Genomic DNA, 15,041 nt, shown 5'->3' on the forward strand with positions numbered 1-15,041 from the left:
CTTTTGCACTTTTAAGTATTTTTAAAGCAAGGTGTGCAGCAGGGGGAAAGTTTAGAAAATCAGTAGAAAATGCACTGTTAGATAAAAGCCTTGCTAATTGCCTCCAGAGCCTCTGCGTGAACACAGCTATTTTGTATTCTGGTTGGAGAAGTTATTGTGGAAAACTTCCAACATGCACTTGAAAAAATGTTGAAAAAGGATCATGTGTTCTGTGTTTTTTGTCAGCATTAAAAATAGCTGCAGTGCTGAAGGTGATCTGTGTAGCAGTGATGTAATTGTGAACCAAAGCTGACATTTTGGTGTCTTATCTGCACGTCTCAAAAGGCTCTAGTTGGAGAAAGTGCACTTTAATGTAATTTTGCTTCTGTTGTGGTTGGCCAGTGAGCTGTCTGTGTACATGCATGCTGATGTTTTAAATATAAATTTACATGTATTTGATGATGTAGAGATATACACACACAAATACACATAATTTAGGTCTGCAAGCAAAATTGTGCAAGCAAAATGATGCTTACAGACACATTTTTACATTGATTGTAAAATGTAAGTATGACCTTCTAAAATCTGTTTCCCTTTATATCTCCAGCTAAATAAGTATTCAGTGCTACCCAGTATAAAATGACATATGACAGCTACTTGCTTAATTATAATTTTTGCAACTACCTCTTGATTACCATACACAAAAAGGCTCAGTGATTAGTTTTGACTGATTAACTTCTGTTTATAAAAGACAGAGAAAAAGACACATGGTGTTGGAGGATGAAATTCTGGTCCTTCAGAAAGATGAAGCCAAAGAACCTTCCCCAGCAAAAGAGGACAATCCTAAACCATGCCCTGCACAGTCACTCCCAGCAGATGTTGGCCAGCCTGGAAAGATCAGGCAGGCAAGGATAATCAGGAATTCTCCTGTCAGAGTTCCAGCTGGGAATGACTGGGTATGGTGTCAGTCATCTGTGCTCCTGAAACCTGTAGCTTTGTAAAAATAAGTATATAAACATATCAATGAATAAATTCCTGGAAGCTGGATCCCTTCTGAACAGCCCATCTTCAAAAGTATTACCCAGGGTCTCTGATAGCAACCAAGCCCTAACAGCTTTTCCCCGAGGATGTGGAGATGCTCTGCAGGCTCTCCTCACATCACCAGCACAACTTTTTCCTCCTTGGTGCTGGTGGCTTGCCCCAGGTGCAAATGTGGTGAGAGAACACACAGTGGGAGACCTTGGGAAAGCACCCTAGGTGATATCCTGGCACAAGGGATGATACCTGACAAGATATTTGCCGTCCATAAATATTTAAGCAAGTACTGTAGGAAGGCGGCTTGGGGTTTCTTGCAATGTTCTATTTCCTTTAATTGTCAGTATCTCCTTATCAGCTGGTAGATGTGGTAGGTGTACTGTTATTGTCAAGAAAAACTGATCAAAATATGGGGGAATTTACATACAAATAAAAGCTGCTGGAAATGAACTCTAGTAATCCCAGTGCTCTGGTTTACCTCATCAAGTTTCCTCTCCTCGCCAGTCTGAGCAGAGATGAAGAGATGTGGAATTGCATTCACACCTCCTTCAAGGCAGGAAGAAAAGCAGAGTGAATTCATCCCTTTTTCTCTTGGATGGAGCCACTTTTACCCAAGTCTGCAGCACCCAGGGAACAACTGCATTAAAAAAAAAAAGACTTGTAAGAACAATGAAGAATTGGAAGGAAGGTTCAGCCACTGAAATGGAGGCCAGCCCACTGTGAAATGTCAGGGTTTATATTTTACTTTTCTTCCAGTAGCTGCTGCTTTTCTCTTGGGATATTTTTTCCCTTCTTTTTAATAAATTCTCTTCCCTGCCTCACTTGAGCCCTGGAGCTTTCTCTGGGGTTTTATTAAGTGGTACTGGAGAGGAAAAATACTTGGGGACATAACACCTCCACACCCCAGACCTTTCCCCTGTATTTGCACACCGGTACCTACCGTGGCCTAGACAGAGCTCTGGAGGGAGAATGGAGAAAATCCTCCCTTGCTGTAGCTGCTGGTGTGCAGGTAGAACTCTTTATCCAAAGTCTGCAGAATTCTGATGCTCTGCAGCAACATGCCAGGATCAGGCTTGGGTTAATGAAGCAATGAAACCAGCACTTAGCTTCCAAATTGATTTCCATGGAGACACCTACCCAGTAATAGTGTTTGGGCTTTTTTATTCAATAAAAGTTTGAGATATAAATATTCTCCATTTGCTTAATATTTACAGTTGTAAAATATTTCAGGATAGCCTACCCGTCACCTGTCATTCAGCATCTCTATAAATGTCGTGAAAACATCATGGTGAAATAAAAACTTCTTATTTCCAGCCCACAAACCCTATTTCCACACACTCACAAAATCAAATCAGAGACAAAAAGGGGAGAGAAGGAGCTGGGGGGACAGGGAGCGGGAGGGATACAGTACAGCAGGCGACAATGCAGTACTTGCTACACAGTAGCAAAAGAAATGGGTACAAAACTTAGTCTGCTATAATGACAAGCTTCTCAGGACATTTGTTATGGACCAGCGTTGTCCAGTGCACTTCTGAAGGACCACTTGAAATCCAAATTCATTTTCATTGTTCTCCTGCAATTCCAGGCAGCGCTTGGATTTTCGGTTCTGGATAGGACCTCCCTGTAGAGATTGGGGCAAAAAGAAGAAGAAAAAGAAAAAGAGGGGTTTGTGTTAAACACTGACCTTGTTGCATTGCTCCTGCGGGGTAACAGAAGTTATAGAACATTCCAGTGTCCATCTACTGTGAAAACCTTTACAGTTAGAGACAAGGTGAGGATTTGCTGGATTTGGAATGAAGGTTCCTTTGTTGCAGGCTGGTTTAATCTCTGATGCAGTTTGCAATAGTCTCAATTGCCTGGTTTCCATTTCAGCAAATGGGATTTCTGGAATGGAGCTGTGTTTCTACCCATGCATTTTAACCATAAAAAAGCCAAAAGCTTTCCTGTTTGCTTGAGTTCCCTGATTTTGTGGTTCTGCTGCACTTCTGAACACCAAAATAAGGCAAAACACAGCCATGGTATGCTGCATAAATGATCAAATGCAAAAACTGTTTTTTCCTTGAATACTGAAATGTCTTTTATAATCTTTTCTTGCTAATTCTCAGTATTGATTCTGTTCAATGCCCAGCTTAATGCTGCCTTATTAAAGCCTTGCCTTCATTGTTGAGTTGCATCAAGCTTTAAATCTCTGCTATCACACAAAAACCTATAGACCTCAATTACAATTAAATTGTCATGCAGGTGACATAAATTACATTTCCCCCTCTTGAAATCTATTTTCAGTTGGTTCTCTCCTCCTCTCTCCTGTCTAAGGAAGGCAACAGATAACGTGTACACATCAGTGTCTGGGAGGTTTCTCCCAAGATACATGGAGATAGAGTAGAGTAAATTGCACACAGGTCTGAAAGTGGCTTTCTCTAAAAAGGACCTTGGGCTTGTGTAGAGAATCACTGGCTGAATCTGTAAATCAAAGAAAGGATTTGGTGCAGATTAGTACACCTGAAGCATGGAAGAAGCAGAAGCATTCAAATCGCTTATAGGTACGATGGGAAAAAAGAGTTTCTGTAAAAAACCCAAACTGAATACCCAATTCCATGCAAAAGCCCACCACCTCATAGCTCTGTTCAAGTCTGTGTTGTCCCTTGTATTATAAAGTCATTACAAAGTGGAAGGACATTGGCACAAACCCCACAGAAAGGCTGTGTGCTGTTCCCCAGCCAGGGGCAGCTTGTGCCACTCAGGGCAGGTTCTGCTTCATGCACACAGGTGGCTCAGGGTCCCCTCCTATCCCACCAGTAATGCTTAGCGAGAACTTTCTCTGAGATGGGACTTCTAAAATACCATTTTGGGCCTGGTTAATGAAATACAGAATTAGGTTTGAAAGCTCCACATTTTAAATATAGCTTTGGACAAGAGGGACATTTCTAGAATAATCCACAAAAATTTGAAACGTGTGGCTCCCATAAATCCTCCTGGTAGGCCTATGTGCAGCCTTGATAAAACTCCCACTGATTACTTTACCAGACAGACAGGCTTGCAGAGGCATTTAATACACCTCCATAATGAAATGCTGAATGAACTGTATTTTCCCACTGCTGTGTAACTGTTATTGACATTTGTATTAATAACAGTAGTTACATTTGGCTGCCTGGTGGGAAAATAAACTCCAAACTATCCAAAAGTAATAACACTGCATGACATACAAGAAATTTGAAGAAACGAAGATGAAAATTTTTTCAGTTCTGTATTATATGCCATTTCTTGTCTTATCCTAGACACTCACACTTTATCCCCTCCACTAATCTCATTCCCCCATTCCCTTTGTTACTTTGGCCTTCTAGAGATCACTGTAGTGAGGTTGATTTTTTTTTCTCCAAGTTAATTTAATGAGCTCTGAACCAGATTTTTCACATGTGAAACTCTGAGGTAATGGATATTTTATCATTGTGAAAGGAACAGTTATCCTGTTTTCTTCCAGAATAACATTTCTATCCTTGATGAAAGCTGTAGAGTGTGGTTTTCCACTGGGGAGACTCAGGGTTGCATGGCACCCAGGCTCAGCTCTCTTGGCTTAAACTGGCAATTGGGAATTACACCTTACAAGTGTTTCTGCCTAAAGCCAAAATCAAGATGAACTTCCCTGTGTTCTCAGCTGATGCTGGAGGTGCTCGTGTCGCTGTTAGCTATGTAAAGCAGTTTTGCATCTTCCATTTATTGGTTGTCTCTCATCCGACTTCTGGTGCTTGAGACATTCTCAGCTCGGAACCTGCACTGAAGCTGAGGAAAGTTGTCCCACTTTGTCTTGTTAGAAAACTACCTTAGTTGGGGTCCATTATTTGCCTGATTTCTGGACTTGGGATATGACTCTGTGCATGGCACTCTTAGGCTTCTCCTGTCATTTCTAATTTACTGGCATAGGAATAGGAACAGAATTCCCTCTCTCCATTTTTTTGTGAAGTACAGCACTTGGAGCTCTGTTAGGTAGAGGAAGGCACAGGGTTAAAACTTAAAGACTGCCATGAGGAGTTGGAATTTTTCTGCTTAATTCCCATTTGTGTCAGTGGTTAAGGGTTTCTTTCACTTGAATGGGCTGAAATGCCACGTGGATTTGGGGGTGGAGGAAGGAGGATGTTCACTGTGGAGACAACGTTTTTTCCTTTTTTCTAAATTTTGTAGAGCAGACCTAGGTGTTATAGTAAATGTGTTCATGAGAAACACTAATACAGGCAGCTACACAAACTAAGTGTAAACCATTCCTAAGGAAAAACAAAACAAACAAGCAACCAAAAAACCATATTAAAAGCCCCCTCACACTCCTTCACTCTCTCTGAAGTGCCCTCATGTAAAATCTGGCTTTTATTTAACAGAAACAAGGGAGTTGGGAGATTAAAGCCAAGGAAGCTCTTTTTGATGTGGGGAAAGTGCTCTGCATTGGCTACTGAAAACCAGCCAGCTGAGTACATTGGAGCTGCTGTATGGAATACAAAGAGACACCAAAATTAAGTAGTGGTTCATGTGTGTGAATTGAGTATTGCAGGGAGCACAGATGCTTCTAGCAAGATGTGCTTTTTTTAACCACAAAAGGGAAATGTGAAGGCTCAAGCCCTGTGAGGAGCTAAGCTGTTCTGTTTCCAAGAGATGAGAGGCCTGTGCAGAGCCACTGCTTCAGCCTTCAGAGTGGGTGCAGTGCACACTTTACTCAGAGTCATTAAGAAAATTAAATCCTCCCCAAAGAGTTAGGCCCAAACATTCTGCAAGTGTTTTGAAAGCCAGTGGCTGCACTCTGCCCCGGGGGCTCTGGTGAAATCCAGCTGTGGTGAACGTGTGAGGACGGGGCTGCAGCACAGCTGGATGAGCACTCCCAGCTCACCTGCACAGCAGCTCTTCAGGGCACTGGGCAGATCATTTAAACCCCCACGGAGCCACTTGTTCTCCTCTGCACAGGGCCTTGAATGTGTCCTACAGCAATGGCCTGGGGTGCAGCAAGGAAGAAAGGCAGGATGAGCACGGCTGGCTCTCAGATCCACACAGACAGGGAGGAACAAGAGCAGTGCCTGGTTCAGCTCTGCCTCTGCTTTGGCTTTAGAACTGCTCTGAAGTACAGGGAGGAAGGTTTCTATACTCAATTCACACACATTACTTAAAATTTCCTGTTATTTTTCTACTTACTGTGTTTGTCTTCACCCCTTCATATGCCCAATCCAAGCCTGGGACAGTGGTACTGTCCTGTCAGCTCTGGACTGCTGACAGTGCACCTAATACAGGCTGCAAAGCCTGAACTAGTGAGCTGTGTAAGGATTAAAGCACACAAACTGAGTAACTCCAGGAAAAAAATGAGCAGGCAGGACTGAGGCATCAAAAGCTAACACTGTCTTGTGCTCCTCTAACTGGCCTGGCCTCCAAATTCCAGCATTCCTGAATGGTTTCTGCAGTCTGTTGCCATCATTAGCATTTGGAACCCTAAAGCCAAATGCAAGCAAAGGTGCCCTTTAAGTGAATTATTTTTTGCCTTTTTTATAGTAAGCAGTTATCCAGACTTGTATAAAACTCTCATAATTGGATTTACTGCATGCTTGGCAAAAGGGTTTATTGTGTTACTACACTTCATGCTCACTGAAAGGAGAGATGCCCATCTGGGTTCCTTCCCCCATTCTAGGCAAGATCTCTACTTTCCAATTTAAAGGCAAAACTTGATAGCCTAGAGTAATGTCTTTAAGCATGAAACATTAAACATAATTCTGTAGACTGAAAGAAGTTTCAAGAGGCATTGTGGGCAATTGAACAGAATTAGGATTAAGAGCACTGATGATGAGAGACAGCTCAATGGCAGAAGGAGTCTCAAGAGGATAAATAAGCATCCAGGTCAACTCTTCTGTAAAAAATGGACTGAACGTGTCAGCACTAACAGGTTTGACTGGGAACTGCATGGTTTTTGCAAAGCAAATTGAAGCAATTCCTGTGAGAAACACAAATGTTCTCAGCTCCTGCTGGTACCCAGACACACAGAAGGCTGACTGGGTGATTTGTAAGTGTACTGCTAATGCTAACACTGTCCCAAGTCAACATCCTGTACACAGAGTGGAAAGCAACGCTTCTGGCTTCCTTCAGAGTTACTGCACTTTCTGCATTTCTACTGGATGGAAGGGGGTTCCTTCCCAGTCCTTCACTAAAGCAGAATTTATCCAGTGCCAGGCATTTAAGGACACCATCTGCTGTGCCTGCAACCCCTTGCAGTACAAAGTTGTGCAAAGCAATCAGACAGTTTAGACAGGCTAGTTTTTGCTGAACTGTTCTATGGGATCTGTTTTGGTTTACTGGGGGTGGCAGATGCACAGGTACCAAACCTGATCACTCTGTAAGGCCCGGTCACTTGCAGAGAAGAAGGATGAGGGCTGGAGGTTGTCAGCATTACTGCAAATCAGACTGATGGCTGTTTTTAAGGACTTACTTTAAAGGGAACACTTTTCCTTTCAGAGTTTACACCTGCTTTTTGCTCATCATATTAAAGCTCCTGTTATTCTGCCTGAAAGAGAAAAAACATGCTTGCCTAAACCTGGATTTTTCAGAAAAAGGTCCTTAAAGGTTAATAAGTATATCCAGCCTCCTATCACATACACTGTATAGATCACTGCATTCTCCAGTCTATTAATTTTCTATGTGGACCTCAACCAGTGACCTCAAATATTTACATGTTCACTCTGCCTTTGAGGCAGAAACTCTAATCTTTGCTGTTGCTTTGATACATTTGAATCAAAGAATTATGGTGAGGTGTATGAGACAATCTCCACTTCAAACAGAACACTTGATCTCCTTGTGCATTTCCCAGGAATACTGGGCTACATTTTCAGTGACTCTTAGTACACCAAATTTAAACCTAAAGAAAACTACTCAAATTATACAAAAAATATATATATTTTTTTCCTCCGTGTGATTCACCTCTGTATGGATGTGGAAGCAATAAGAAAATGTTCACAGGAAGAAGGGAATAATTTATCCCATCCAGTAATTTATGCATTTTCAGTATTGCCCATTTCTTAGAAATACTGGATGATATTATTCAGTTTAAATTTTCTGCTTTTTAGCTGTATAAAGGACACAGATATATATAACATAGAGGAAATGAATTAACCTCTTCTTGAATGCAAAGAAGTATGACAAATTTTCCAACTCTCTGTCTAACAGGTGTGCTGGAAGTAAAGCAGGCTCTTTAACATATCCTTTCCTGTTCAAATGTTTCATCAATTAACTTGAACTATTTTAATTCAAATATTTCTCACTCAAGTATACTGACAGCTGCCCTTACTCAAACACATGCTTCCTAATATATTTTAGATGAGTACTGTGAAAATGAGGCGCATTTAACTGCTTTTATGTATATGAAGTATCATATACAGCAGGTTTATATATTAAAAATATATTGTTATCTGTTCAGCTATTTGGATCTTTGTTTAAAGGGTAGCTAAGCACATGAGAATTTTTACAAGACTCACTTAAAATCTGAATTCATTTTTCCAGTACTAAACAAAACTAATTATGATGTACAATGTAAACTTAAGTAGTGCTATAGTAGGGATCAGCCAAACCATTTCTTAAGGGAAATGTAAACTCTTTCCCTCCTCCTGCACTCCAGTTCTGTTGTCAGGTAGCCACCCAAGCACTGACATCCACTTGCTGGTACTCAGTGTGTAAACACTGTGAAACATCCTCTGACAGAGGGATTAGGCACACCATTCAACAGTTACACAGCTTCAATGTCTGCATCACAATTTTGTCTCATTCCTTTCCCAAGACATCTGAGTGTTCAGGTTTTACATGATCATAAATGCTACATTTTCCTAATGCTGCACTAAATTTTTAATACTGCAGCTGTGACAAATCAAATGAAGCAGCCTCATCTGCATGTCCAGAGCAGGATTTAATAACTAGACATCTGTGCAATCATTTTCTGTTTTCTTTACTCTAGACTGGATGGTCTGATTTGCTTACTCTCTCCAGGATGTAGAAATACACTATACTGTTAATTAAGGTTTTAAAATAAAAGCAATTAAACCTGGCACAAGGAAATGCAGCTTCATTCAGAGAATGTAATTAGAATAGAAAAGAAATTAGAGAGATGCAGCATAAAAATCAGAAATGGAACACGTGGATCTATACCTATCACTAACATTTCTCCACATATAAAAAAAATTATCACAGATTTATAACAGGTTGCAGTCCTGGTAATAGCAAGATTAAGAAAAATAATAACTTGAAAATAATTAAATTCAAGCCTTTACTGAAATACCAAGAAGCTCTTCAGGATATCACAGCTGGAAATGTGTTTCACTACAGAAAATTGGGATAAGACTACAAAACCAGAAGTTTTGGAGAAGAATACATTAGCCAGACTAAGATATTTTACAGAAAGTAAACATGAATTATTACTCAATCAGCAGGGGCCAGGAAATCTTCCTGACATGCTAGAAAAACACGCAGAAACAGCTATTCTAGGTGTATGATGAGATTTTTGTAATTAATTACTGAACACTGTCTCAGGGCTGGGGGGTGGCTGTGGCAGAGTGGAAAGCAGATTAAAAAGGGAATCCTTTATCCCTACATGGCCCTGATAATGATGGGAAATGCAGAACTTAGAGCTGCATGCATTGTTGGTTTTTATGGGGCAGCAAACCCAGATGATGCTGGGTTGTGTTGATGCTCTGAGAGCCAGGGTTGCCTAGCAAGCCGTTTGTGAAAAGGAAGGACTGGCTCCATGCCCTGCAGCTGAGGATGCTGTGCTGGGCTTTTCTGACCACAGCTGTCCTGAGCAACCCCTACCAGCACTCAGCAAGAACTGCCTGTTTGGGAACTTGAAGGAGTAAGCTGCAGAGATGCATGCTGATGGGGGATGATTCACAGATGGGTATTTCTGATTTTATTTTCCTCATCACTAAAGGGGATGATGTTCACACTTGTCTTTTGTGTCCTCCCTTGCCCTAATCTGCCTGCTTATGCTACTGGGCAGCACTCAGAAACCTCCATATGCAGAACCCACCACATTCAGGGCTCACTGGCTACTCTGTGCTCCAGCTCTGATACTCAAGCACTAAATTAGAACTTAAGATGTGTTTCTAAACTATGTCAGTTCACAGCAACAACTGCTACATTTTATACTCCCTCTAGTAGAAGAGTTGGATATAGGCAAATCCTGCATTTTAAACACTTCTGGAGTCATATGTGAGACTTAACCTATGGAAAATATCCCAAGTTAATGCTTTGCCCAATGTTTTCTGCAGGGTAACTCTTCTCTAACTAAATCCAGAATTCTTTCCTATCTTTTCATTTATTGTGCCATGCAACAGCTGCTTTTGTAGTGAAACAATACCTTGATACAACCAAGAAAAAACCAGGAGTGCTGGAGACATTTGCTTTATTTGTTTTAGTACTGCATTTTGTGAAACTCTCAGAAAAGTTACCTTTTTCATTCTGAGATTACATAAATTATTTCTGCAAACAACTCAGGCTTGATTTATCTGCTGTGATCTAGGCCTGCTTCAAGATGTTCAAAGTGTAAGACAGAGGAAGGCAACAAAGCTGTTTTGAAGTGCGATGGACTGTTCAGATGGTGGGGAATTACAAAATACAGTAATATGAAATAAAACCAGGACTTTGCTTAGTAGGGGAATGGACATCAGTGGGACCTGCCTTTAGCATTCCAAAGGATGCATACCTGTGAATAGCAGTGAGGAACTGGTGAACAAAGCTTCTAAGGAAAAAATAAGTGTTAGGTTAAAAATTTGCTACAGCTATTGGTGATTTATCAGAGTACAGGAAACCTGTTGAATTCCCTGTCTCAGACATCAGTGTTCAGTGACTGACTAGATGTTTCTGATGGCTGAGTTAATTTTAAGAGTGCTGATAGCTCTTTTTAGGCATGCTGAGATGATCATTCAGACAAATCAAGCCTCAATCTTCTCCAAGAGAGCAAATCAGGGGTCAAGAAGGAAATCCTCCTCTTGGACTTACAGTGAATTGCTGGCTCACAACAGCTCATTTCTGTGAAACTGCAAGCACTGCCCATTGCCTGGGACAGTCTTCTGGAATAGGTAAATAATCCACTTCATTAATTTTGTGATCTGTGATGCAGCAAATTGTATATTCCTAGGTTTTGCCTTCCTATTTGGTTTTAATAAAAGTAGTATCACTGTGGTACATAGAATTACAGAAGTGTCCTTTTAGATCATTGAGTTCAACTATTAATTCAACACTATCAATTTCATAACCAAACCAAACCATGTCCCTAAGTGCCACTTTTAGGTGTCTTTTCAATATCCAGGAATGGGGACTGCACCACTTCCCTGGGCAGCCTATTCCCCTGCCTGACAACCCTTCCCTGATATCCAATCTAAACCTCCTCTGGCACAGCTCGAGGCCATTTCCTCTCCTCCTAGCTCTGAGAAAAGATACCAACACCCACCTGGCTACAGCCTCCCCTCACAAAGAGCAATGAGGGCCCCAGGAGCCTCCTTTTCTTCTGACTATACACCCCCATGCCACCATGGCATTTTTTGAAAAATCCTCTTTGCCCAGGATTTTCTCCTGGGAAGCTGAGAAGCCTCAGGGAGGAAGGAAAACAATAATTATCTGATGGCTGCTTCTGTGTTTGCTGCTTTGGAATGTGGCTTGGGCATTGTTTACCAACAGGTGAATGTTTGATTGGTTCCATGTGAATTGTTTTAATTTAATGGCCAATCATGGTCCAGCTGTGTTGAGGCTCTGAGGAGTCTCAAGTTTTTATTATTATTCATTCTTGTTAAGCCTTCTGATGGATCCTTTCTCTTTCTTTAGTATAGTTTTAGTATAGCATTCTAGAATAGAATAGAATAGAATAACAGCATAGCCTATCATAATAAATCAGCCCTCTGGGAACATGGAGTCAGATTTTCATCTCTCACCTCGTCCTGGGGACCCTCACAAACACCACATCCCCATCTCCCTCAGCCTCGTGCTCCAGACCTGTCACCAGCTCTGCTGCCCTGCTCTGGGCACCTCCCAGCATCTCCATGTCCTGCTGACAGTGAGGGGTCCAAACCTATACACATTCACATCCTGCAGCTGCAGCTCATGCCTAGGAGCACCTCACTGCCTTGTTCTTTCTCTTTTTCTCTCCAAGGATGAAAATATTGTCCTAATATAGCACAAGTGATGTGAGGAACACAACTTCACATTGCTATTTACCAGCCTTAGCATAGGTTATACCTAGGTACTCTTCTTCAGCCAGATAAATGAGAAACTCCTTTCAGCACAACTAGGAAACCCAAGATTTTTATATTTTTCCCAGACATGTTAACAGACTTCCAAAGGTTTATGGGGTTTAGATGAGATTATTTGTGAGAAATAACTCCCTTGGAAAACAAAATACTGAATGATGATTTTATTTCGTTTGTGTGGGTGTTGTATTTAATTAATCTAAGTTCTCTAATCTGAATGCTTCATAAGAAGGAGGCTTAATGCATTTTAACCCAGAAACTGAACTACTTGCATTATCATTATATGCTTATGATTACACCAGTCTCTAGGGCCTAAGAAATAAATTGAGTGCAAAGTGAAGAAAATTAGGAAATGAATTTGCACCAGTATTTCAATTGATCTGCATATTCTAACATGGAATTTAGGCTGAGCTCCTTGGGACTCTGATCATAGTGTCTAGTTATTGAAAATGGCTTTTTCACCACTAACCACCACAAATCTGATTATAGCTGATATTGGGACAGTAATGTCCTTGCTGCTGCAGCACAAACCTTGTGCAGTTTGCTCAGACAGTAATAAAAGAAGCTATTTTTTTTGTCTGATATACTGAGTGTCACCACTCTTGGTTTCAGGACACCAGGCTTGATGCCTGATCATCTCACTGAATAACAAACAGTCTTTTCTTGTCAATTTTTTCATCCTGATTTAGCTGATTTCCAAAGGAACATTTTTCTCATCTTCTTAACTCAGACTGTGGACGATTATTGGTGGCCAGATCTTGCTTACATACATCCTGCTTGTGTCTCCATTGGGAGTAAAGATGCAACTTTTACTGACTTGATAGGGACAGAGTCTTGGGGCTTGAGCTGCTCACAGTGACCCCGAGATGGGTTAAAAAGTCTCTTTTCCCAGCCCGGCTGTCGAAGGAGTCCGAGCTCTTCAGTTCTCATTCTCAAGGTTGTTTATGGTTTCTTATCTATAAAATTCTTTCTCTGGCCTGCCGAGGTCTGTTCAGCAGGACAGACAGAGGCACACTGACTGCCCCTGGGGCTGTGTTATCTTTTTATACTAAAAACTACATGTACATTATTTACAATAACTTCCCAATACCTATCACCTGTGTTAGACACTGAGCTTCTACTCTAAACCAATCCAAAAGTGCCAGCATCACAGCAGAAGATGAAGGCCAAGAAGAAGGAGGAGAAAGGACAAGGCACGCCCAAATTCATCCATCCATCTTGGGACTCTGAATCCCCATTCTAAAAACCACAAAAATCTATTTTTCACCCTGATAAACTCACTGTCATTCTACTTTAACTTTCTTGACTTTTAATTCTTCATATAAAGGTTGGTAATTGTTTTTCTATGGGTCAGACCCAAGGCACAGGGGTCTGAGACTCTGTGCCAGGGTCTCTGAGCCCCCTGGGCAGGGGCTCGAGCCATCCAGGGCAGCCAGAGGAATTTCCTGGGTTCCAATATCAGACTTTTGTTTTCAGCTGGGAATTTAGAAATAATTACAGCAAAACTCCCTCCATCCCTCCCACAGCTGGGAATGCAGAGGCCAAGCAGAGAGTGGTGATGCCAAGGAGGAACCAAAAGCAGAGTTCAGATCTCCTGACACTCAGGCCCTTCACTCGCTTGCTCTCACTCAGGTTGCAGGAGCCATTCTGGATTTGGCCATGGTTTTGCATGCCTGACAGGACAATGCCCTGCAGAGCCTGGCAGCACCTGTCATCTGCAATTGCTGGATGCAACCTATCTGGACAGCTGAAACGAGGAAGAATCGTGTGCAACTCGAACAAATAATTCCTTTGTAAATAAATGTGGTATTTAAAATTAGATGCTAAAATATGCAAATAGGGTATCTGTTTTGAACGAAAAACATGGGTATGTGCTAACTTTCTTCTAAATTAATTCAGCACAAGTGTCTTTGGAGCTTAAATGTGGTTCTCAGGAGAGTAAATACTGCATAATGTGATATGCTAGAAAAGATCTGAAATGCACCCACTAAAAGCTCGTTTTAGTGCTGTATTCCACACCAACTTTCTAGCTGGCAAGTTCTACATCAATTTGCAAAGATTCAAACTTTCTGCTAGAAAATTACTCCAAATAGAAAACTGAACTGATACAATGAAATTTTGGTTACCACTAGCTATGGCAATAATTAACAAGGAAATTTAGCATCAGTTGGCAATAACTGCCAAGCAAATCTAACCTCAGTTTTTAAAACACAATATTGTATAGTAATATTTCTATTCCATATTTTTTGCATGTTTTTAGCATTTACATTTGCAGTCAAGTATTGGTCAAGTTGCAGTCAAAATGGAGAAAGCCTGTATGCATTTAAATTTTTGTACTTCTCCATTCCATTCTGCAGAAATGGTACTAAAAATGTTTATAGGTTTTTAGTAAGACATAGTCCATGATGAATAAAAAAGAAATATTTTAATGCACCTCTTTTAAAATTCATATTGTCATATTGAAATATGACAAGAATATTAAGTTACACATTTAGGGACCAATTTATGAGAGAAAAATGCAAATTGAAATATGAACTACAGTTTTGTCATGTCTAAGCAGAACAATGGTTCAGCTGCCTCATCCTCCAGCTCTCACACCTTCTGCTGTTATCCAGTTAGTTCAAATATGAAGTACAGGCAAGCTGGGGTAGTATTTGAGAAAAAAAATCAGCAAAGAAGACCTAAATTTAGAAATGCTGCTGATGCACTGGGCCTCTACACCAACACTGAGCCATGGGGTTTGTGGAAGTGCTCTTTTATGTCTGAGGTTCACAACTCCAC

The 15,041-nt window shown here is 40.9% G+C and overlaps 1 protein-coding gene across 2 annotated transcripts in view; it reads right to left on the reverse strand.

Moving 5' to 3' along the window:
* Positions 1 to 2,377: 2,377 nt before the first annotated feature.
* GALNT18 (polypeptide N-acetylgalactosaminyltransferase 18) overlaps positions 2,378 to 15,041 on the reverse strand; it is a 222,045-nt gene continuing 209,381 nt past the window's right edge. For both annotated transcript variants that reach the window (XM_054634744.2, XM_054634743.2), the window contains one exon: positions 2,378 to 2,635. In XM_054634744.2, the coding sequence (XP_054490719.1) occupies positions 2,489 to 2,635 (147 nt within the window). In that variant the 3' untranslated portion in view covers positions 2,378 to 2,488. The remainder of the gene's footprint in view (positions 2,636 to 15,041) is intronic.

The sequence above is a fragment of the Agelaius phoeniceus genome, chromosome 6 (genome assembly GCF_051311805.1).
Source record: "Agelaius phoeniceus isolate bAgePho1 chromosome 6, bAgePho1.hap1, whole genome shotgun sequence".
NCBI lineage: Eukaryota > Metazoa > Chordata > Aves > Passeriformes > Icteridae > Agelaius > Agelaius phoeniceus.